The sequence below is a fragment of the Cucurbita pepo genome, chromosome 6 (genome assembly GCF_057944985.1).
Source record: "Cucurbita pepo subsp. pepo isolate OVF chromosome 6, ASM5794498v1, whole genome shotgun sequence".
NCBI lineage: Eukaryota > Viridiplantae > Streptophyta > Magnoliopsida > Cucurbitales > Cucurbitaceae > Cucurbita > Cucurbita pepo.
In genome coordinates this window covers 1061550-1083872 of record NC_141803.1, presented here as the reverse complement: position 1 = coordinate 1083872, position 22323 = coordinate 1061550, and the positions used below count along the sequence as shown (strand labels likewise).

Here is a 22323-nt window from a genome sequence, read left to right as displayed (position 1 = left end):
ATTGGCCTCGATTTTGGTATTGCAAATGGAATTTGAAAACTTGGTTAATTATATTAATGGAATCTTCAAATTTCTGCCTAATCTAGCTCTCACTCCATTTTGTTGTCTGAATTAAACTAAATATTAAATCTCAAATTCTTGTTTGGGTTTATCCAAATATAAAAATAAAATAAAATAAAATAAAATAAAATATATTTGGTTCCTTTTCTCCTTCTTGAAGGAAATGAAATCTTTTAGGGAAAAAAAGAAAAAGAAAAAGAAAAAGAAAAAGGTTTTTAAAATTTCTGATGCTTTGAACGTTGGTCTCCTCTCCTGGGGAGAAGACCTTGCGGGTTGGGCCCGGAAAACCGAAAAAGCCCAATGAGATTGAAAATTGAATTAGTTTGAAGAAAGGAAGGAATCCAAGGTGACTTGTGGGTGGAAACTACTTCCGGTATCCGGTATCCGGTATCCGGTAAAAAAGATTGGAAAACCGTCTGGGACCCACTAACCCCACCTCCTCATTCAATGACTTTTGCATTAAAAGCTATTAAAGGTCAACTCTATCCCACTGTCTCCAACTAATAATATCTTGTCCTTTTCTCCTCTCTCTCTCTCTCTCTCTCTCTCTCTCTCTCTCTCTCTCTCTATCTCTATCTCTTCCAGATTTTACCCGCTCCTCCTTAATCCAACGGCTATTCTCACCCTTTTGACCTTTCTTTCTCTCCCTCTCTCTCTCTCTCTCTCTCTCACTCAAATTTGAAACCCACCCTGTAAATGGGCCTTTCCTAAACAGAAGAGTCAAATGTACTGACAATTTCTCTTACGTGGAGCCTGCTAATTGGTTGGAGTGTTTGACGGCAGACCGACCAGAATCAAACCGGTCAGTTGCCCGATGCCTTGCATAGTGAGGGCATCAGTTTGACTCCAATCCTTTCCTTCCCCCAATTCTTTTATCATCTTTTTCCTCTTCTCTTTCACCACTTTCTTCTTCCCAATCCCCTCCCTCTCCTTCTCTCTTTTCTAACAATTTCACGTTTTTTTTCTTTCTCAGTATAAATACTCTTCTCCTTCCTCCTCTGCTTTCATTTCATATGCTCCTTCTCAACAATAACATGGCCGTGGAGCTCATGGTGGGGTTTGGGGATGCTACCACCGCTACTAATTTCACGCCCAAGTTGGAAGAAAATGCCGCTGTTTCTGCTGTTCAAGAAGCCGCTTCTGCTGGGATTCAGAGCGTCCAGAATTTCCTCCGGTTGATGTCCCATACCCCTAATCAACACCACTCCCAACACGATTCTTCCACCTCCACTACTCCCAATGCTATCGCTCCATACGATGCCGTCGCCGATTCCGTCGTCAGCAATTTCAAGAAGGTCATTTCTTTGCTCGATCGGAATAGAACCGGCCATGCCCGCTTCAGAAGGGCGCCGGTTCTTCATACTCCCCCCCCGCCTCCTCCACCGAAGGTCAAGCCCTTGCAGCACCAAGATCCGAGTTCGTCATCAGCCCCTCAGGTTCAAGTAAAGAAACAGGAATCAGTCTCTGCTTTTAAGGTTTATTGCCCCACGCCCTCCTCTGTTGTGCGTTTGCCTCCTCTGCCTCACAACAACCCCCATCAGCCTTCTCATCCACCGAATACTTTCCAAGCACAGCAAAATACTTCGTCGGTGGTACTAAAAAATGGGTCTGTAGATAGAAAAGATCCGACTACCACCATCAACTTCGTAGCCTCGCCCCCGATTTCCGCTGCAAATTCCTATATTTCATCGCTAACCGGAGACACCGAAAGCTTACAGCCATCTATGTCATCTGGGTTCCAGTTCACCCACATGTCCCAGGTCTCTTCCGCCGGAAAGCCCCCACTTTCAACCTCCTCGCTAAAGAGAAAATGCAATTCTATGGACGATTCCGCCATGAAGTGTGCCTCATCCTCCGGTCGGTGTCACTGTTCTAAGAAGAGGTTGGTCCTTGCAACAGATAGTAGAAAAAATCCATACAAAATTTTCTGAATTGGGTTTTAGACTATATGAGATTAGTCATTGAATTGTGAAACTTGTTTGGTTTAGCAGGAAAAACAGGATAAAAAGAGTCATCAGAGTTCCCGCGGTGAGCTCGAAACTTGCGGATATCCCACCGGACGATTACTCCTGGAGAAAGTACGGCCAAAAACCCATTAAAGGCTCTCCCCATCCAAGGTGTGTAACTTTTACTTCGGATCCTCCTTCGTTTGTTGAGTGTGTGGTGAAGTTAACTCGTTCTAAGAACTCGGTCATTTAGTGGGGCAGAACATAACAACTCGTTGACCTTTGTAGTCCGTTGTTTCCCAAGCATAATAATATATTCGGGAAAAGAGTGTAGTGTATGATTTGTTTTCCTTTTTTATAATGTCAAAAAGCAAATAAATTAAAAGTGGGGGAATGGGTTTGGGTGGAGTAGAAGGGAGGACTGACGAAGGTTATTTTGGTAAATGAACAGGGGATATTACAAATGTAGCAGTCTGAGAGGCTGTCCAGCACGGAAACACGTAGAACGTGCCTTAGACGATCCAACAATGCTGATTGTAACTTACGAAAACGATCACAATCACGCCCACTCCACCGAAACACCTGCAACGCTTGTTCTGGAATCGTCATAATAGTCAACTCATCCAACGCCCACAGATCTCCATCAATATTATATAAATAAAATTATAGGGAACCAATGGTCAACGCTGCGGCTTGAGCACCGCCTCCAAGAAGATTAGTAGTAGGTGCGCTGCGCTGCGCGGCGCTGCGCTGTGCTGTGCTGTGCTGTCTATAGAAAATTAGGAACGCCCCCTTTGGTGTTTTCCTCTTCTCTGTGTGTCCCCTCTCTTATGAAGGTTTTTGTTTTCTTGGGATTTGGAAATTTGAAGGGTGTGGGATTGGGAGAGAGGAAAAGCATGGGACGGTGGGATTTGGTGGGTGTTGAGTCACGCTACTAGTGGGCCTTTTGTTCTCTTTTATAAACTTTCTTATGCTCTCCAATATTATTATTCCTTCACCATTTTTTTCTTTCTTTTTTCTATCATATTGGATTGCATGGTGGATTTATTTTATTATTTGTATAAACAACAGACAAAAATCCCACCTTTATTCCTTCCCAATTCCCATTTCCACCCAATTTTTATTCTTCTTCGTAAATTTCCCGTTTCAATCCAATGGGGTTTTTGGATTGTCGTTTGCAGAGAAGTTCGGTGGTCAGATCTGAATACAGAAAGGCAGAGATTCTGTGTCCGCCCTCTGCACTGCCGACGTGTGGTTTGAGTTATTCACATCCCTGAGGTTCACTTTCCTTGGGCTCATTGGCGTTGGCCCAAACCCCATATGGGGCGAGAGAATTATCCATGATCCTTTTAATTCTCTGTGGCCTTATCTGCCCATCAATCATGTCGACATTGTCGACATTACACGGTTGTAGATGAGAATGAAGTATTACTTATAAGAGTGTAGAAACCTCACCTTAGTGAATGAGTTTTAAAACTTTGAGGGGAAGTCTTGAAAGAAAACTCAAAGAGGACAATAGTATTACTTATAAGGGTGTGGATACCTTTTCCCAGTGAATGCATTTTAAAACCTCGAGAGGAAGCTGAGGAGGAAAAGTCGAAAAGGACAATATCTACTAGCGGTGAGTTTAGGCTATTACAAATAGTATTAGAGTCAGACATTGGGCAGTGTGCCAGCGAGAACGTTAAGCCTCCAAAGAGAGTAGATTTTGAAATCCCACATTAGTTAGAACGGGGAAGGCTGGAAGGACACGAAGCCTCAAAAGGGGGATAGATTATGAGATTCCACATCTGTTAGAGAGCAGAACAAAACATTTCTCATAAGAATGTAGACTCCCCTTAATAGAAAGTTAGGAAGAAAAAGTGTCGTGGCTTCACTTGAAGCCACTTGAAGGGTATAATCCATATCATATCATCTTCCTTATTGATTATGGGAAGCCCAATTGGAAGGCCAAGTTTTGCATAGATCTTTAATGGCTATGATTGGTTCATCAATCACATTGCAATTGACAAAATTCAGTCTTCATTATGGATGTAATTAAATCGTCACTCATGTCTATGCCTTTTCAAAAAGAATACAATAAAGGAGCTGGTTTTTAATGTGTATCAAGACATTGAGTTCTTGTTCCACTAAGTCGGATGCCGAGCTGTATCCAAATATCGCAATCATATTTATCATCTTAAGATTATGGAATCCAATGGGCAGAAAAGTGACTTCAAAATAAAGAAAAATAGTTGACTTCCGTAGCACCTATCCCGATCCTTCAATACAAGACTGCTGTTCTTTACAACTCAGAGGATAATGTATGATCTTATAAATATAATGATTTAACAAATCATGGTCCGAATGCCAAATTAAATCCTATAATTTAATCAGACCCGTACGAGTTCACTTTATAGAACTAAAGAGGCAGATCAATATGTAAGAAGGCAGATTAGAAGATGAAGTTGTCATGTCATATCTTCAATCTGATGAGCGTCTATTGGGATGGTGGTCTTTGTGCATTCCCACGCTTCATTATAGTTTTTTATATCATTACCATTTTGGCTTCTGTTTTCAGTGTTGGTTGGGACTTCAAGTATTGGACCCATTTGTTGTAAAGTTGGGATCTTTCGTTTGTACTGTAACTTATCTTTTTTTCAGCTTTTGGTTTTGTGCCTATTTGCAGACCCATACCTGCTCTGCTTGAACCTAACGAGGTTTACAGCATTCCCTCTTCTTTTGGCCAACTTTTAGTTTCTTATATAAACAGGCTGTGTTTATGAACTTGGTCTGATTTTTACTTCTATGCTTATAGAGTTCTGAATAACTACAGAGCAAACAATTTGTTGGGTTGATAAGAATGAGTAAAATACCTGGCAGAGTTTTGCTGTTTCTGTTCTTCAACCTGCTTTCTTCTTTGGTTGTCCACGCCATAGCCAACAGTAGCGACAGCAAAACGCAAGATTTCAAAGTAGAAGGCTGTGATCACGGCTGGTCTCACTGTAAGCAAGCGATAACTCCTCAGCCATCATCTCTTTTGCCTGTTGAAGCAGAGGTTTTGATATTTGAAGACCTGAGGCTTTCAGTGGTGTACCCTGTGATTCAAAAGTTCAAGTCAGTTATCACCTCGGATCCTCTAGGAATCACTAAAACATGGGTTGGATCGGATATATGCAAATACAAAGGCTTTTACTGTGACAACCCACCGGACAACAAATCTGCCACGGCGGTCGCATCTATTGACTTCAATGGTTTCCAACTCAGTGCACCATCCCTCGATGGCTTCCTCGATCAGCTCCCTGACATTGCTGTTTTTCATGCCAATTCCAACAATTTTGCAGGCACCATCTCCACAAACATTACCAGGCTCCCTTACCTATACGAGCTTGATGTGAGCAACAACCGATTGTCTGGTCCTTTTCCCGCTGCTGTTGTTGGTCTAAACAGCCTCACCTTCTTAGACCTTCGGTTCAATTTCTTTACTGGGTCAGTCCCACCTCAAGTCTTCGTCCAGGACCTTGATTTTCTCCTCATCAACAACAACAATTTCATGCAGAGTCTCCCAGACAGTCTTTCCACCACCCATATTCTCTACCTCACATTAGCCAACAATAAATTCAGTGGTCCAATTCCCGGTGGCATAGTAAAAGCTTTGTCATCTCTGACTGAGGTTCTTCTCTTAAACAACTCACTATCAGGGTGTCTGCCTTATGAGTTAGGATCACTTGACGAAGCAATCGTGTTTGATGCCGGCAGCAATCGACTAACAGGACCATTGCCCTTTTCCCTGGGTTGCCTAAAGAACGTGGAGCAGTTGAATTTCGCAGGAAATCTACTGTATGGTATGGTGCCGGAAGTCATTTGTGCGCTTGGAAATCTGGTAAATCTATCTTTGTCGGACAATTATTTCACAGTTGTTGGGCCTCTTTGTCGGATGTTGATAGGAAGAGGTATATTAAATATTAGGAACAATTGCATTCCAGATCTGCCTTTCCAGAGACCAATTGTTGAATGTGCAAAATTCCTAGCATTTCCGAGAATCTGCCCTCGCATGTGGTCTTACACTTTCATGCCCTGCATGCTTCCCCCTTTTAATCCCCCAATTTCTTTCATTCCCAAATACTGGCCACATTTGCCCTAGTTTTATATATTCCGAGCCTCATCTCGGAAGCGCATTGTCTGTGTTTTTCAATTGTAATTCCAAGAACATTCTCAGTTACATCTTCCATCAACCCCACAGCAAGGGGAAACGGATTTATACACTACAATTCATTATCGTTCCCTAATTCAGAACATTTCCCGTCGGGACTACGGCATTAGTATTGTGGTTTAACGCTAATCAAGCAGATGTGTAGAGATACCTGTCACGAAAATAAACATCCCCGGAGCGCAAAGAGGCGGATCCACCATGGAAAATGCTGTGGAAGCTTTGCGGGTCTCTAACCTTCCGAAGAGCAGCGCATAGGGGCAGAAGATAAAAAATTTGTGCATGGGCGGGCGCGCGCCCAACTTCTGTTGTTTCCCACTATGTTGGCATTAGTGCTTCGGGTTAGGTATCGATTATTATAAATCATTGTTTTCGAATACTAATTACAGTATTTAATTTATCAAACACATGATATAAATGTTTAATTCAATAAATAAATAAATAAATACTTGAAATATTAATTAATTATATTACATGAGCTCATATTTAATTTCTGCTCAATTTATTTTCTATTTTAATTACAAAAAGAGTAAATAAAAAACAGTGCTTTCCCAATTGTTAGAAATAATTTTGCGAATTATGATATAAATAAAATCCCAAATTCCGTTGCGCCACGACATATCGAGTACGCGCGCGAGAGAGCGAGAGAGCCCTGGGGGTGCTTATAGAATCTGCTAGAACCATCTAGCGATGATGTGATTTGGAAGCATATTTCCATTACAAAACCGATAATCAATCAAAAAGGAACTGTGCCCTGGATTTCTTAAGGTAAATTTGCCGATGATACTATGGATTGTTCGAAGTCGGACATGATGGAGACTGAATTTGCGTCAAATAGAGCCGGCGAAGGCGATTCTGTTCGCGACTTGCTCACATTGGCTCGGCAATTCATCGATCAACGAAACCCTACCCAAGCCCTCCAAGCGGTATGTTTACAGAAAAAATAAAAAAAAACTTGCCTCACTTGGAATTCATGGTCTGTTTTCTTCTTTCGAAACTTTTCTGCGATGTCTTATTTATATTTAGCTTCTGGGTTTTCTTTGATTCTGTAAATTAAATCACTTCAGTTGAGTTCCGGTTGCCAAAGGGGATTGAAAATTCGCCAATAGGGCTTTCCTCCTCGCTTGAACCATTGGTAAAAGACTTCAACTACTTGTCAAGCCGAATTTTCAGAAGATAATTGTCATCTGTTCATTTCTAGTAGTTGGGTTTCGCTGTTATTTTTTCACAAAATTATTAAAACACCTGCTAAAGACTCCAATTTTCTTTGAAGCTAGACTAGAAAATGGCATCACATCCTGGAGCTTTCTTATTCTCATTGTTAAGGATAGCTTGCTTGATTTCCATCTCTGGAAATACAATCCTGAAGTTAGAGTGGCACATCTTTCATAGTAATAATAACTCACAGGAAGGTCTGAAGCTCAAGAAGGAAGGCAATTTGCAAAATCCCCACCCCCACCCACCCACACACATACAAAAGGGAAAGGAAAAAAGGGTGAGGAATGAGAACGCAGAACGCAAGTGCCTGAAAGAAGAGGAATCTCATTCAATTCAAATGCTTCATTTAGTGGTTGTACTTGAAATAAATAAATTGAAAAAAATATCCCAATTGTGATAAATGTAACGGCCAATAACTTCGTCGTACAGCACTGACAAAAATAAAAGCGGCACGCACCCCAGTTATGGTAGAGTAGGTTTTTTGTGGATCATAGTAGTATTTACCTCTGTAGGAATTAGTTTATGATGTTATTCTTATAGAATTCTTAGGATACCTCCCAAAGAGTAACCTTTCTTACGTCCCTATTTTCTTTCAAGCAAGTCTCTAACAAGTAAGAAGTATGAAGCCATCACCTTCCTTTGCCTTTTCATGCTCGATGTTAAAGATAGCTTGCTTGGTTTCCATCACTGAAAATGACCTTCCCGAGTCCCCGACTACCCTGACTGCTCAAAGTACCAGGCAACCAACCAACTATTGACCTGAAATCTCTGTCATTGACCTTCAAGTGGTGAAAGTCCATTTATTTCTAATATTTACAGAATCCGCTTTCATATATATATATATATACAGAAACGGCTGGTCTACCTTTATCTGTTTCCATTTTACATACAGCTCCCAAGTCTTGCCGATCTTAAGAGAATCTGAAATGCTGCCACTTCTCTCTCTTAGATGTTTTTGTCATTGATATTTTGGTGTGTTGGAATGATTGTATTAAGCAAGCTGTAGTCAAATTCCCTTCTGCAAAAAAGGGAAGTTTTTTTGTGGCAAGCTAGTGTATGTGCTATTATGTGGAGACTTTTGGGCTGAAAGGAATAATAGAATTTTTTCGAGAGCTTGAGAGACCTCCAAGTGAGGTCTGGTTCTTTGTTAGATTCGATATTTGAGATCCCACATCGGTTGGAGAGGGGAATGAAGCATTCCTTATAAGGGTGTGGAAACCTCTCCCTAGCAAACGCGTTGTAAAACCTTGAGAGAAAGCTCGAAAGGGAAAGCCCAAAGAGGACATATCTGCGAGCGGTGGGCTATCATAGTCAAACACTGAGTGGTGTGCCATCAAGGGGGTTGGATTGTGAGATCTCACATCGGTTGGAGAGGGAAACCAAACAATCCTATAAGGGTGTGGAAACCTTTCCTCCTAGTGGACGCATTTTAAAACCTTGAGGGGAAGCTTGGAAGGGAAAGCCCAAAGAGGACAATATCTACTAGCGGTGGTCTTGAGTTGTTATAAATGGCATTAGAGCCAAACACTGAGCAGTATGCTAACGAGGACACTGGGCCCTCAAGGGGAGGTGGATTGTGAGATCCCAAATCAGTTGGAGAGGGGAACAAAACATTCCTTGTAAGGGTGTGGAAACCTCTCCCTAGTGGACACGTTCTAAAACCTTGAGGAGAATTCCAGAAGGGAATGTCCAAAGAGAACAATATCTGCTAGTGGTTCCGCTGTTACAAATGGTATCAAAGTCAGACACCGAGCGGTGTGCTACTAGGACGTTGGGCCCCCAAGGGGGTTAGATTTATGAGATCTCACATCGGTGGAGAGGAAAACGAAGCATTCTTTATAAGAGTGTAGAAACCTCTCCCCTAGTGGATGCGTTTTAAAACTTTGAGGTTGAGGACCATATCCACGAGAGGTGGGTTTGGGCTGTTAGACTATATGCCATGTGAGCTTCAGTAACAAAATCCTTTTGTAATTGTTAGTTAGGGTTTATTTCTCTAGATTGGTGGCCCTTTTTGTAGTTTGCCTTCCTTTTTTAGGCTCTCTTTTTGTATGCCCTTGTAATAGTTATTCTCTTCTCCATGAAAGTTTAAATATTCATAAAAAAAATCAAGTTGTAAATTAAATTCCAATCGGCATTCTCATAAATCTGTTGTCAAGAGGCAGTGGTCTATTTCTCCGAACTAAAAACCTACAGTAGAGTGTCTCTTGTTCAAAAAGAATTAAAAAAACGACACTTGGGTTTTATTTGCCAACGTTGTTTTAAAACCAACAAAAAATTGGAATGTGTTAGAACTTTCTGTTCATTGATCTAAATGTGTTTTCAACCTATATTTATTAATTGTATCTTACTTTTTTTTTTTTTTTCTTCTTTGAATACCAATTGTATTGTATATTACTTATTATAACCATGAGCTTTCTACCCCATGCCGATTGAGACAGACGTTGGTAAACTTATATTGTTTCGTAGCTTTTAGAACCTAGAGGAAAGGATAATACACATTTATGTAGTTGTAGTAGTCAGCTCAGATGCCTCAATCAACATGGTTAAATCATGGGTGGGGGGCATATGAGATAATCTGTTAAGAGGAAAGATTAGGCACTACAATTTTTGTTAGTAGCTTTCAGCACCTTGTTTTTCATGTTTGAACAGGTTGTAATGGCAATGAGAACCCAAGGTGGGGATGCAGCAGTCATTCAATCCTTGCACCGTGCCCGTGAGCTGTACAGAACCCGATTTCAGGAGACTGCCGATGTTGATCAACTAGCTTCTTTATTTGCAGAGTGTGCCATAGCTGAAGCCCAACCTCTGAACCCTGAACCTACAGATAGTAACAATGACATATCTGGCTCTTTGGTTGTGGATGCTCACGGTAATTCTATTCTGGCAGAAACTGGTAGGATGCAAATTGTTATGGATGCATTCTCAGACGGGAGCAGTTTTATTTGTTTGCAATGTGGGGGTCTTGTTAGTAACCATCGCAAAGATGAGCATTATGCATATTGGTGTGCCCGGATCTAACTTGTATTCGGGAACCAATCTTCATTCTTGTCTTACCTGGCGAAAAAGAATCCTCCAAAACTTGTATTTGTGTCTTTTGATTTGTACATGGCGCAGCTGCTTTTATGTTGGCACGCCCCTAGTTGTTGTTAATGCTAGTCAAGCTAAGGTTTTAAACGATGTAGCCGATTGTTGCAAGTGGGTTCTCCCTTGAGTAGCTTTCAACATCTTCCTCCGTACAAGTGAGAAGAAAAGTATAAACATGATCAATATGATTTGCAAAGATCATTTGGATTCAAAAGTTTTCATTTTGGAAGGGGCAACGTCCATCCTCATAACTCCCTTTTGTTCCCTTTCAAATCGTGTTTTAACATACTTGATGTTCCCTTTCAAATCGTGTTTTAACATACTTGATCAACTGTTCTCTCAGATTGTGTTTATATTCAATATTACTACTAGCAACTCGGAGTCAGTATATTTGGTGATCTGTTGACTGTTTTAGAGAAGATCTGTTAGAGGGACGCAAATATCCGTCTCACAGTTTTAAAATTAGAGATAAATTTTCACTCTTATAAGAAATGTTTCAATTTTACTTCACTGATGGCTAGGTTTCAGTCATATCAGTCTCCTATTCATCTGTTCAATAGCTAGGTTTCAGTCATATCAGTCTCCTATTCATCTGAAAGAACAGGGAACAGATTCAAACAGACTTGAGTAGACCTTATAAAGTTTTTGATTCAAAGATACTTCTTTTGCTTCAATACAAATACATTTACAAAGCTTCAGTCATATCAAGTAATAAGATTAGTGTCACACAAGAAAGTCAAAACATATTAGAAAAGAATTCTGTTTTTTTTTTTTTTTTTCTCTCCTCCGACCTAATAGTTCCTCTCAACAAATCAATAATGTCCTCAAAACAAAGAAAAACCAAATGACTAAAAAACTTTCCATACGTGTATTCCTGCATTCCTTTTCTTGCTATTGACAAGATATACAAAGGAGGGTGGAAAAGAACATTAGAAAACTATCTTCAGCGAGTTATCTATCCGTTGTATCTATGCTCGCCTCGTTCCCGCACTTGCGGCCTTCTTAGCTAGTCGGGTGACCCATTTTGTAGCATCCACACAAGCTTTACAAGATGCTTCAAATGTGAACCACAACGAAAAAGAATCCAAAATCACAAATCTACCAAAATGGTTTTCCATTGAAGAAAATGCAGAGATCATATAACTCTGACTTCAGCTGCTGCCATTGGAAAAAGATCATGTCAGCTTCAAGTAGATACAAATGGATGAATCAGAAGTCATTAAGGAATATGAGCAGAATTTTAACCTTACTCCAATTGGTTTTAAAATCAAGAAGAGTACCTGCACTTATTCCAATTTGTTCCCGTGATATAAGGTGGTATCATAGTTGAAAGTCAAAATGATATTTGGGGGACAATAAACCCAAAACCACCAAATATCACATCCCAGCAGGCAGAGCATGTGGTCGAGGCCTTGATCTCATTATTGTTTCATCACTATGCCTGATCCATTCTGAAAGTCTCCATGGTTTCTGCCACTTCCATTTAAACTGTAACAGCCATTGGTGATGACTTCGCTTCCATCTCCATAGTTTTCCAGCTTGTCCGGCAGTGGCTAACTTCTTCATTGATAAGTTTCCAATTGGTACCATCTGCATTAATAGCAGACCCTACTAAGAAAAATGTGAGCTCAACTCCTAAGACAGTAAATGAATGGGGAAAATCGTAACCTTTCGTGTTTGGTCCAGGAATGCTGCAGAATCTCTAACGGAACCATTGGCAATTCCTGCTGTGTACTTGAGTTGCTTCGGGGCTGGTACCGACAGTGGGGACAAAGAACCTCCCAATTCATCAGCAAAGTGTCTCGACGTAGGTGGTGTACTCTCATGCTCATGATGGACCTGAAAATAAGCAAAGTCACCAATGAGACAGATTTCTAATTATGTTTACAAAGAAAGATGAGGGATGAAATGGCAAGATCAAGCAAAGCTAGGAATTAGATGTGGGTAGTGTCCCCTCTATCACTAATTGAATATAGATCTCAAGCTACCACTAATTACTAGATCAGTGACTCGAAAAGTTTCAAGTTTTCTTGCATGCTATTTGTAACAGCTCAAGTCCACTCCTAGCAGATATTGTCCACTTTGGTCTGTTACATATTGCTGTCAGCCTCACGGTTTGAAAACACATTTAGGAATCTTTGTTCCCCTCTTCAACCGACGTGGGATCTCACAATCCACTCCCCTTGGGGGCCTAGTGTCCTTGCTAGCACACCGCACAGTGACTAGCTCTGATACCATTTGTAACATCCCAAGCCCACCGCTAGTAGAATTTATCCCCTTTGGCCCGTTACGTATCGCCGTCAGCCACACAATTTTAAAACGTGTCTGCTAGGGAGAGGTTTCCACACTCTTATAAGGAATGCTTCATTCCCCTCTCCAACCAATGTGGAATCTCACAATCCACCCCCCTTGGAGGCCCAACGTCCTCGCTGGCACACCACCCGGTGACTAGCTCTGATATCATTTGTAATAGTCCACCGCTAGCAGATATTGTCCACCTTGACCCATTACATATTGTCGTCAGCTTCATAGTTTTAAAACGTGTCTCCTAGGGATAGGTTCCCACACCTTATAAGGAATGCTTCATTCCCCTCTCCATCCAACATGGGATCTCACACTATTACACAAAAAGGTCATAGGTTCTATGCCATTTCTATAACTGTCCATGCACCTCGTTAAATATTTCACAGCTTTTGCCAAAGTATGGTTCTAATAAAAGAGGTTTTGATTTGGTCCTATAACTTCAACATCGACGGATGAAGTATCTGCGTTTATTCATATTCCAGCTTGAACAGTTCGAACTCGTACCAAATTAGCCACTAAGCAGAAATATAGACCTTCACTCAGCAAGCCAAAGTAGGATTTCTTGTAATGGTCATACTCACCGGTGAAGATGAAGCCAATGCAATTGCAACAGCCTTCTCTCTCAATTTTAGCTCTTTCTCTACTTCCTTTTTACGTGTCTCACTCTGTCGCAACAGTCCCACAAGTTCTTTCAGTTGCTCCTTCATTTCCCTTGTTTCTAGTTCCTTTTCCCATAATTGGCACCTGTAAATAACAAGCAAAGTGATACATAAAATTAGGTAGAGAAGTGAATATTCTGATTTAAAAAGGATTATATACATGGAAAAGGTTGAATATCAATCAATTCTCATCAAATTCCAATTTCAACTTGCAGGCCCACGGAGGAAAAAATGGCGGCTGCATAGCTCCAAAATTTCCAAAAATTTTCTTTTGAATTGCCCTTTTTGGGTATCAATTGTACCCTTAAGATGTAATGCTAGTTCCGATTCACATGTTCTAAGAAGATGAACTCACGATCCAAGAAATTGAATGAGTATCTCTAATCCGAGAAAAAATATCGGTGACAGGAGCAGAATAATTACCGTGCATCAGCAAGAGAATTGAACATGTATTGAAGCAAATTCTTAGCATCTCCCATGGAGCGCAATTGGTTCCAACGTCCACGGTTGGTGAAGGCACGATCTCGCTCCTCTGCCTCGGAAAGCTGTGAAGCCATCGCCACAAGGGAATTTGAGGATATGCTTAGCATGTTTTCAAGTGATGTTATTCTGGCCATTCTTGCGGTTGGTGACATAGAGGACACTCTGATCATGCAAAAATTAGATACTATCCACTTCTTTATGTGAGAACCTAGAAGGTGAACTATTTTGTTTGAAAACAATGCTTACCTAGCGAAACCATTTTTCCCTCTGGGAGGACTGAGGCCCTTTGAAACAAACTCATCCACTTGCCTCAGCATGGATAACTCTTCCGCAAGTGCAGCTCGCCTGCATTGCAGAAAAATCAATATATATTCACATTTTATTTTACTCATAATACAATGTAAGGTCTCGTATGACACGTACACTTGGCTTTGTTTTTCATATTCGAAACGGACTTCATGCACGTTCACCATCACTTCCAATTCATGGTCAAGCCAGCGTTGAAGAGATTTCTCATTGCTCTAGAAAGAGAAATTTCCATTAGAAACGGGATTGAGCCTACTTAATAGGGAGGGAAGCAATGAAACAGCCCAGAAAGTACCTGCCCGTTCATTCCATTTCCATTTGTAATACCTGAAAAAATCAACAGAAAAGAATCGAGTCTTAAATCAATTAAATGGTCCAAGCAGGAAAACAGTTCCCCTACGAACAGGGTATTGTCAAGTTACACACCTTGCATTGCCTTACAAGAGTTGCTCTACTCTAAGTAAGAAAATACCTGAATTTTCACGACCATTAGATTTCCGAGCTTCTAGAAGTTCCTTCAGCCTCTTAGTGGCCATTGCAGCCTCCTCTGTTTTTCTTTGAAGAACCTGAAACAAGTAATTGTATATTGATGATAGATGGCAAGAAACGTGGCCAAATTTTACATGCAGAACCAAACTGCGAGATAATAATCAAGCATTCAATACATTTGAGCCTTGTAATCATTAGGATAAACGTATTTGGCCAGAGTTGAAGGAAATTGGACAGATGGATGATGAATAAGGAAGCAAGATGTACTAACCATTTTCTGCCGCTGATTTAGAGCTTGCAGTTTGTACCTTTCATATTCATTTCTCCTGCCCTCCTTTCGTAGCTAAAGTTGTCAACAAAATAGTGAATAACAGATACAAGGAAACATAGTCGATCCATTCAATAGCAAAGAGTAATGCATAATGAGATGAAACACATTTCAAAATATTGCAGCCAAAAAAAGTAACACCGTCACACCAACTCTGGCAACAGATCACAATAATAATTCTAACGTAAAACTAAGATGAGAACACAGATTCTGGCAGTTGAGTTACCTGGAGGAGCTCTTTCTCACGAGACGCTTTCCACTGTCGAAATTGTTCTGCCTCTTGTTTCATCCTTTGTTGTAATTGAACCTTCGAGTTACAAGGCTCAGCAAATGGAGAGAAAAGAATAGAAGTGAAAATACGCAAGATTAATAAAGGGTTTACCTTCTGAGCCTTTATGAATTGAATTTCGTCCTGCAACTTTTTTGCTGCTTCATCACTTTTTTGTTTTTGCTTTAGTAGCTGAACCTGGTTTTCCTGTTTTTTCTTGAGTTCTAGAATCTGTAAATAAATAAATTTTAAAAAATAAAATGGTTAGAACTTATATTGGAGGATTTCTTCCTCATGTGAAAACAAAGGCTCTCTAAAAAGAGAGAGATTTAATCACCTGAGCCTCAAGAGTTTTGAGTTTTTGGGAATGTACGTCATGTAGTTTCTGTGTTTGACCATCAGAACAAGCAGCCAGGTTTTCAACTTCAGCTAATAAGCGATCCCTCTCTTGCTGCAGGAGTGAAAAGAATGAGCAAAATTACAGCACAAAAATGATAAAGATTCTACTGAAGTAGAGGATAACCTGGACAGTTCTTTTCTCATCTTCCAGTTCCACAATTTTCTTCCCAAAATGCTGCTTCAGAGCTGCTGTGTCAAATCCTCCAAAAAGTTTCATTTCCGTCTACAAAGGCATTAACATGTAAATTAAAACGATACCGAAGGATAAAAACGCTTAACATAAACAAAAGCAGATTTCCATACTCTAACATATAATAACTAAACCGTCTTCATAAGTTCTGTTAACCTCATAAAATTGACAGATTAAATTTTCTGCCGTTGTCATCTTTCAAAACTTACCTCTTTTTCCTCTAGACGTTTGTTTAGTTCATGCAATTCTTTGTCCATACTATTCTGTAAAAGTGTATGCTCCCACTCTTTTGCCACCTCTTCATCTATTTCACGCGACTCACCTGCCAACTTCGAAACAATAATTAGTAAAAGCTATTTAAACAACAAAACATGGAAAGGAAAGCAACATATTACTAGTAAGCTTAGATAAGGCCATACCCGACATGGTTTCGACCATTTGAAAATCAGGCGACTCAATACTTTGCAAGCCTCTTTTGAGCCCATCACTTTTGACCGAGCAATTTATGAGCCCATCACTTTTACCAGAGCATTTTATACCATCCTGAAAGATAAATTCAAGGTTCACATACAAACTTTCTGGGAGATAAACATATTTGTGGAAGCAAAGGAAAAGGTTGAGGGTGCACATACTTGGGCACAGACTTGGGCGTCTGTTTCACATTGCTCCACAGTGCTACATCGACTACGATATTCGTGAAGCTCACGACAGAGATCCTGATTGGCTGTTTCAAGCCAGGCAATCCGTTCCTTGAGAACCTATTACAATGTTTCACAAATTACACAATGTTGTAAATGAAATGTGGAGTTATAAAGTGTTTCATAATCATGTACCTGAATTTCATCAGAAGAAGACCCTCCACGTGCAAAAAGTTCTGCCTGCAGATATTCGAGTTGTTGTCGCATCTTTAGCATTTCATTGGACATGGGATCCCTGTTGACCTGGTCCGCAATGAAGAAGAGGATATATACCCGGCTATTCATTATAGAAAGAATATAGTATTCATCATCCCAAAAGACAAATAAAGGAGTTTCCATATACTTACAATTGGCTTATTTTGGATATTGCGAGCTCGATTTGCATACTTTAAAGTGTTGAGGGTTTCCTCAGCATTAATATCAGCAGGGCTGATGCAGGCTAAGATAGTAAAACAATTCTATTATAGGAAGAACATACAAAAAATAACTTTTAACAAACAATAGCAAAGATCATGAAATTTTCAGACACAGGAGAAGGAAAAGAAGGGAACTATTGGTATGGGAGATCAAGCTCAACGGCAACTGTGGAGAAAAAGGTCCATTGTAAGGCAATAAGATGCACTCATTTCAAATATTGACCAACAAATGCCCTGATAATTCAGCTAGCAATGGGGGGAAGATGTGTGAGGTTGTGGGAAGCTAAGAAACGCGAATACGAATACGAGACACAGATACGACAAAACACGGACACTGTGGTAAGCCATTCTTTAAAAATGTAGGACATGGACATGGCAAAGACACGTTTATTAAAATATACATCACTTTTATACCAGAAGAAAATACAAAGTCAATAGGTTAATGCACTTATATGCTTAAAAAAATGAGTTTGATGCATTTCTCTCAAACTTATTCAAATTCAGTATCTGATACATGTTTAACAAATGTTGGGCCTATGTTGACTTTGTAGTGTTTAACACATCCATTATGATAACAAGTGTCCGATACATGTCGAACAAGTGTCGGGGTGTCCAAGCATCTGACAGACACGGAAATGCTAGCGAAAACTGAAGAGTATGTGCTTCTTAGGTGAGAATGACACAAAAAAAGGATGGATCTGACAAAGAAGAAAGAGATACACTTATGCTTCAGACTAAACCAAGATTACAAGTTTACCTATCATAACAGTTCTGCTGTTACCACCAAGAGAATCCTGCAAAATGGAGAAACAATTTGATGATTCACTCTCTGGGCTAAAACAATTTTCTTGGGTTCATCTTTCAATGGGATTCTTTATCAAGTAACTCATTCCACAATTAAAATTATAAAAGAGGACGGCTAATTGTAACAGTACTCGTGTTAAAAAAGACAATCTACATGGAAACCAAACCTGTAGGAGTCGAGTCAATTTACTGTCCCTATATGGAACATGAACCCCTTCTTTGCGCTTCTTCTCATCACCAAGAGCGCTGATGACATTACCAAGTGCAAGAAGACCCTTGTTTATATGAATTCCTGTTATTAGAAAATACAATACGATGAGTGAACGAATACATGCAAAGAAATGAACACCAATGAATGATAAACCATGCCACCTACCTTCCCTGAAACGTAAACCATCGGAACCGGTTCTCTTGGCTCGTTCAGATCCAGCTAGATCTACCAAGTGCAACTTTGCGCACAAATACTCTTCGCTCATGTTTTCAATATTGCCTTCTCCAGGAAAAGCGGGATTTAGTTTACGCATTTGCTCCAATGTGATGGTGAAGATGGCATGTGAGCGACTATAGACAGATCATAAAATTCAGGAACAGAGTCAGTATCTAAGATTCTCATTTAATTTAAGTTTCCAAAGGGTATTAAATTATTCTACTCAGAACATCATTAATTCGTGGCTCAAAGACCCCCATATCTGATGATGTTATACACAGGTTCTTCTAACACTTGCCACAAAGCCTACCCATAAATTTTCTTGGTGGCTAGCTGAAACTTAAAGAGATATGTAAAATTTTTCCTAGACATTCTATTCCCGAGAGAAATAACTTCGATTGTACATTTGGAAGCTTTACCTCGACTGATTATTCATATTCGTACTTCCTGTAGCTCTACTCAGTGATCCTTGCTCCAGACAAGAGGCCATTTCTTTCAATGTGTTGACACTAACTTCTGTAGAACCTGCTAGAGTGATGACGCCATTTGACGATTCACGAATTTGTATTGGTGGTTTCCCAGGTAGAGTTACTTTCCCTACATGTCCATTGGCACCCTCCACTTTGCTAAAGGAAGAAGAATCTAGCAGGTCTCGTACCTCTTCCTTGAGAATCTTTTCCATAAAAAATTATAGTAAGAGCTTTGCACAAGGACTGAGAATGTTTGGGAGAACAAATAATTTCTTAAAAAGAAGTCATCAAGGAAAGGATCATGACAACAACCTCAATAAAGGAAACATGTAATTGAAATTCCATTTGATCCTTTAAAGTTTCAATCTTGCTGAACAGGACATTCATGACTTGAGGGATGATTCCTGTCTGACAACCATCTCTGAAGCCTGTGCCCATAGTATAAGTTTTCCCAGATCCAGTCTGCATCAATCAAAACTATCAACTAAGATGAGAAACGTATGACACGAGAAAAAAGACTGGATAGCACGAGACATCATATGACCGGCACTGCTCTGAAGTTACTATACCTGACCATAGGCTAGAACGGTAGCATTATAGCCTTGGAATAAACCATCAACAAGCGAAGAAACACATTCTTCAAACATCGAGGACGAGGGTGAACCCGTGCTACCGTAGACATGATCAAATGTAAATGAATGGGAACCAATTTGTACCTGCCCCAGAATCAAAATAAGATGTAATCTCACTAATTAAAAACATAATTAAGCACGCGTACAAGAACATTCATGAGTATACTCGTATATGAAATGCATTTTATAAAGTTATGATCTTAAATTGACACACAAATGAAAGAGGGACAGTAAATGTGGTCATCGAAGTAATTATGACGGCTTCTTCGTTGGGTGAATGGATGAAGAACGCAGGTAAAATTCTTTAAGGTGAAAAATGAATGAAAGTTAATTGACTCGAAAGAAGAAAGGGGGGAACCCATCAGACTAGCAGAAATCCCGCCCCCGGAAATTAGTATCATGCCGACGGGGTGATGATTTCAGTTCCCTGATTGGGAAATTTGGCCAAGGAACTTTCAAGACGGAGTGGGTCGGTTAAGTAGTATTTTAATACAACGTCGTCATCAGCCGCCATATTACCACAGTGATTGTGTACCCGAGCCACTGCCCCCCACCAAATTAGAATCGGAAAGCGGCCGAAGTGAAAATCAGAGGTGAATCTGAGAGGAGGGTCAATGAACAAAAAGACCCATCTAGCCTATTACGGCATTACAGAAGTAGATCTAGATCTCTCGGAACCTGGAAATTAAAGAACTCCAATGTATGGTAAGAAATAAATGGCCCTAAAGCAAGTAGGCATTGAGAAGAACGTAATCCCCCTCTCTACCTCTACCCACCTCTACCCACGTCTCCCCACAATCAAATCCAGAGGTCGGAGCTACCCACATCCATATTGGGAGAGTGTGAAAAGTACCTGAGGCTTCCCGGAGATGACGGTGACGCAATCCTTACACCCTTGAAGCCGCTCATCGCCGATGAGCGGACGGATGTGGACGGCGACCTTGACGCAACAATCCTCCCCAGCTTCCATAAGAAGCAGCCAGAGGGAGATTAGGAGAAAGACAATGTTGGGAAAAGAAATTCCAGAAAGAAGAAGCAGAAGAAGAAGAAGAAGAAGAAGAGATGATTATGCACGTCAGAGTCTAGCAGTGGAAGATGAATCTTTGAGGGAACACGGCTGGCATTGTCTGAGAGTGGCGGAGGAGGGGTAGGATGAGAAAGTGATAGAGCAACCAGAAGAGCTCAAAAGAAGCTATGGGGAGGGAAATGGGAGCTTCAGACAATGTAAGAATAAAAAATGAAAGAAGGAAAGTGAAATAGTTGAAAGGAGAGGGAGAAGGAGGAGGAGAAGGGGTAGTTGAGGAATTAGAAGGGTATTATGGGTTATAACTGTAGAGCTAGAGAGTTTAACTGCTGGGACAACAACCAAACCACTATCATTTTCCTTACTCTTCACTACACACCAGCACAGACGGTTGGGTGTGTGAAACTTTGGTTCTCCTCTTTCCCGAAATGCCCTTCCTTTTCTTCTTCTTCTTCTTCTTCTTCTTCCCCCTTGTGTCCTGAGTGAGGCTGACAACCGCCGTAGGGATTTTGTTTTCTTTTCTTCAATAGCACGGTATCCGTATTATGGAATCATGGAGTAGAAGCATCTCGCGATATCTCCCCCCGAGAATATAGTGAGATTCGGAACAGTAAACCAAGCACGTGCACCTGATGTGGACTCCAGTCCTGTTCGTGTACGCTTACAATACGCGCGCGCGCGCGCACGGTGGTGGCGCCTAACCCATAGGAACGGGGCGGAGGAGGAGGTTGTGGTGGTAGTGGTGGTGGTGGTGGCGGCGGCGGCGGGGGAAGGAAGTAAAAGGCAAGGGATGGATGATGGAAGGGAAAAATAAATAATTAAATAAATAATAATAATAATAGGTCCCACTAAAAAAAATGAGACAGAGCCAGCTGGTGGTATCCCACACTCACATGGCGTTTGATCGTTTATAACCAGCTGGACCCCATTTTCCCCTCGGTCAGACTCCTGTGGGGCCCACCCCCAGTTTCACTCTTCCAATTTCTCTTTTCTTTTTCTTTTCCTTTTTTTATTTTTTTCCCTCCTTGCTTCGGAGTGTATTTCCTTCTTTCTCCTTGCTTCGGAGTCTTCAGCCATAACCTCCCTCCACCCTTCTCAAAATTACTCTTTTACCCCTCCTCCAAATATTAAATTCAACCATTTTATAGCATCATAATATTTACATCCATATTTTCACCTTTGATTTTAAAAAAAAAATAAATAACTTAAACTTCTTTTTTATTTTTTAATTTTGAGTATAAATCCAAATATATTTGCAATAATGACAGAAAAATTTATATGCTATAGAAATTAAGAAGTTGACATAATTTTTAAATATAGGTTATTAAATGACACCACTAAATTTGTACCCAATTGAAACCATAATGTATCAACAATCAAAATGTCAGTATTCAAAATTTTCATGACACATTTGTTTCATTAAAACTCAACGCCCCATCTAATCCATAAACTCCTCTGGTCATTCAAATTTTTTTAGATCCAAAACATTCCAAAAGAAAAAATCTTTCAATTTTTTGTTCTATCGTGTATTCCTCCCTTTGTAGGATACAGAGTATAATGACAGTTTATGTACGTTGTCTTATTGTCCTATTTGGAACTTTCGTTCTAGCCTCCAACCAACGTAAGATCTCACATGGTAAATAGAAGTAGGCATAACAAGTGAGTAAAGTAAAGGATGAAGATTTTTGTGATGCAGAAATGTGAGTGGCGTTAGTTGGGGTAAGGCAATTGTTGGATGGGTAAGCATTTGAAGAAAGATAAGCAAGGGCCATCATAAAGTATGGAGTGAGTAGACTTTTGTTTTTCTCCAACCAACCTCCAACGTTTACGCTTCCATCCCACCCTTCTCACCCAAACCCCTCAATCACTTTACACTCTTAAGCTTCCTTAAAAGTTATATGCTTCCACCTATGTTCTTCATTCCCTCTC

General features: G+C 40.3%; 3 protein-coding genes and 1 pseudogene across 6 annotated transcripts; 3 read left to right on the top strand and 1 right to left on the bottom strand.

The window, feature by feature from the left end:
- Window positions 1-1022: 1022 nt before the first annotated feature.
- LOC111797617 (putative WRKY transcription factor 7) lies at window positions 1023-3006 on the top strand. 2 transcript variants are annotated; one of them, XM_023680674.2, is made up of 3 exons: window positions 1023-1942; window positions 2052-2177; window positions 2458-3006. In XM_023680674.2, exons 1-3 carry the CDS (start codon window positions 1074-1076, stop codon window positions 2615-2617), a joined length of 1155 nt encoding a protein of 384 aa, XP_023536442.1. In that variant the 5' UTR covers window positions 1023-1073; the 3' UTR covers window positions 2618-3006. The 2 variants fall into 2 exon arrangements, with proteins under 2 accessions (XP_023536442.1, XP_023536441.1); XM_023680673.2 differs by having other exon boundaries at window positions 2049-2177.
- A 1496-nt stretch (window positions 3007-4502) lies between these two features.
- Window positions 4503-6604, top strand: LOC111796464 (uncharacterized protein At4g06744 pseudogene; annotated as a pseudogene).
- A 196-nt stretch (window positions 6605-6800) lies between these two features.
- On the top strand, window positions 6801-10594 carry LOC111797596 (uncharacterized). Its single transcript, XM_023680650.2, has 2 exons — window positions 6801-7121; window positions 10063-10594. The coding sequence occupies exons 1-2, from the start codon at window positions 6984-6986 to the stop codon at window positions 10429-10431; spliced, it is 507 nt and encodes a 168-aa protein (XP_023536418.1). The 5' UTR covers window positions 6801-6983; the 3' UTR covers window positions 10432-10594.
- A 660-nt stretch (window positions 10595-11254) lies between these two features.
- On the bottom strand, window positions 11255-20877 carry LOC111797260 (kinesin-like protein KIN-4A). 3 transcript variants are annotated; one of them, XM_023680215.2, is made up of 26 exons: window positions 20224-20877; window positions 19308-19454; window positions 19051-19200; window positions 18688-18941; window positions 18218-18402; window positions 18009-18133; window positions 17795-17831; window positions 16969-17060; window positions 16757-16864; window positions 16556-16681; window positions 16343-16466; window positions 16133-16245; window positions 15858-15956; window positions 15672-15785; window positions 15449-15565; window positions 15293-15373; window positions 15010-15081; window positions 14722-14815; window positions 14545-14576; window positions 14367-14464; window positions 14190-14288; window positions 13884-14105; window positions 13383-13545; window positions 12166-12336; window positions 11778-12087; window positions 11255-11655 (listed from the first exon to the last, which is right to left on the bottom strand). In XM_023680215.2, the coding sequence occupies exons 1-25, from the start codon at window positions 20338-20340 to the stop codon at window positions 11875-11877; spliced, it is 3153 nt and encodes a 1050-aa protein (XP_023535983.2). In that variant the 5' UTR covers window positions 20341-20877; the 3' UTR covers window positions 11255-11655; window positions 11778-11874. The 3 variants fall into 3 exon arrangements, with proteins under 3 accessions (XP_023535983.2, XP_023535984.2, XP_086980875.1); XM_023680216.2 differs by having other exon boundaries at window positions 11255-11652; XM_087124749.1 differs by having other exon boundaries at window positions 20760-20859.
- Window positions 20878-22323: the final 1446 nt, after the last annotated feature.

Coding starts and splice junctions, on each gene's coding strand:
- LOC111797260 (XM_023680215.2), bottom strand. CDS start 20,340: ATGGAAGCTGGGGAGGATTGTTGCGTCAAGGTCGCCGTCCACATCCGT. Junction 15,374..15,448: donor AATTCATAAAGGCTCAGAAG/GTAAACCCTTTA, acceptor TGTAACTCGAAG/GTTCAATTACAACAAAGGAT. Junction 13,546..13,883: donor AATTCTCTTGCTGATGCACG/GTAATTATTCTG, acceptor TGTTATTTACAG/GTGCCAATTATGGGAAAAGG.
- LOC111797617 (XM_023680673.2), top strand. CDS start 1,074: ATGCTCCTTCTCAACAATAACATGGCCGTGGAGCTCATGGTGGGGTTT. Junction 1,943..2,048: donor TGTCACTGTTCTAAGAAGAG/GTTGGTCCTTGC, acceptor TGTTTGGTTTAG/CAGGAAAAACAGGATAAAAA. Junction 2,178..2,457: donor AAAGGCTCTCCCCATCCAAG/GTGTGTAACTTT, acceptor GTAAATGAACAG/GGGATATTACAAATGTAGCA.
- LOC111797596 (XM_023680650.2), top strand. CDS start 6,984: ATGGATTGTTCGAAGTCGGACATGATGGAGACTGAATTTGCGTCAAAT. Junction 7,122..10,062: donor CTACCCAAGCCCTCCAAGCG/GTATGTTTACAG, acceptor ATGTTTGAACAG/GTTGTAATGGCAATGAGAAC.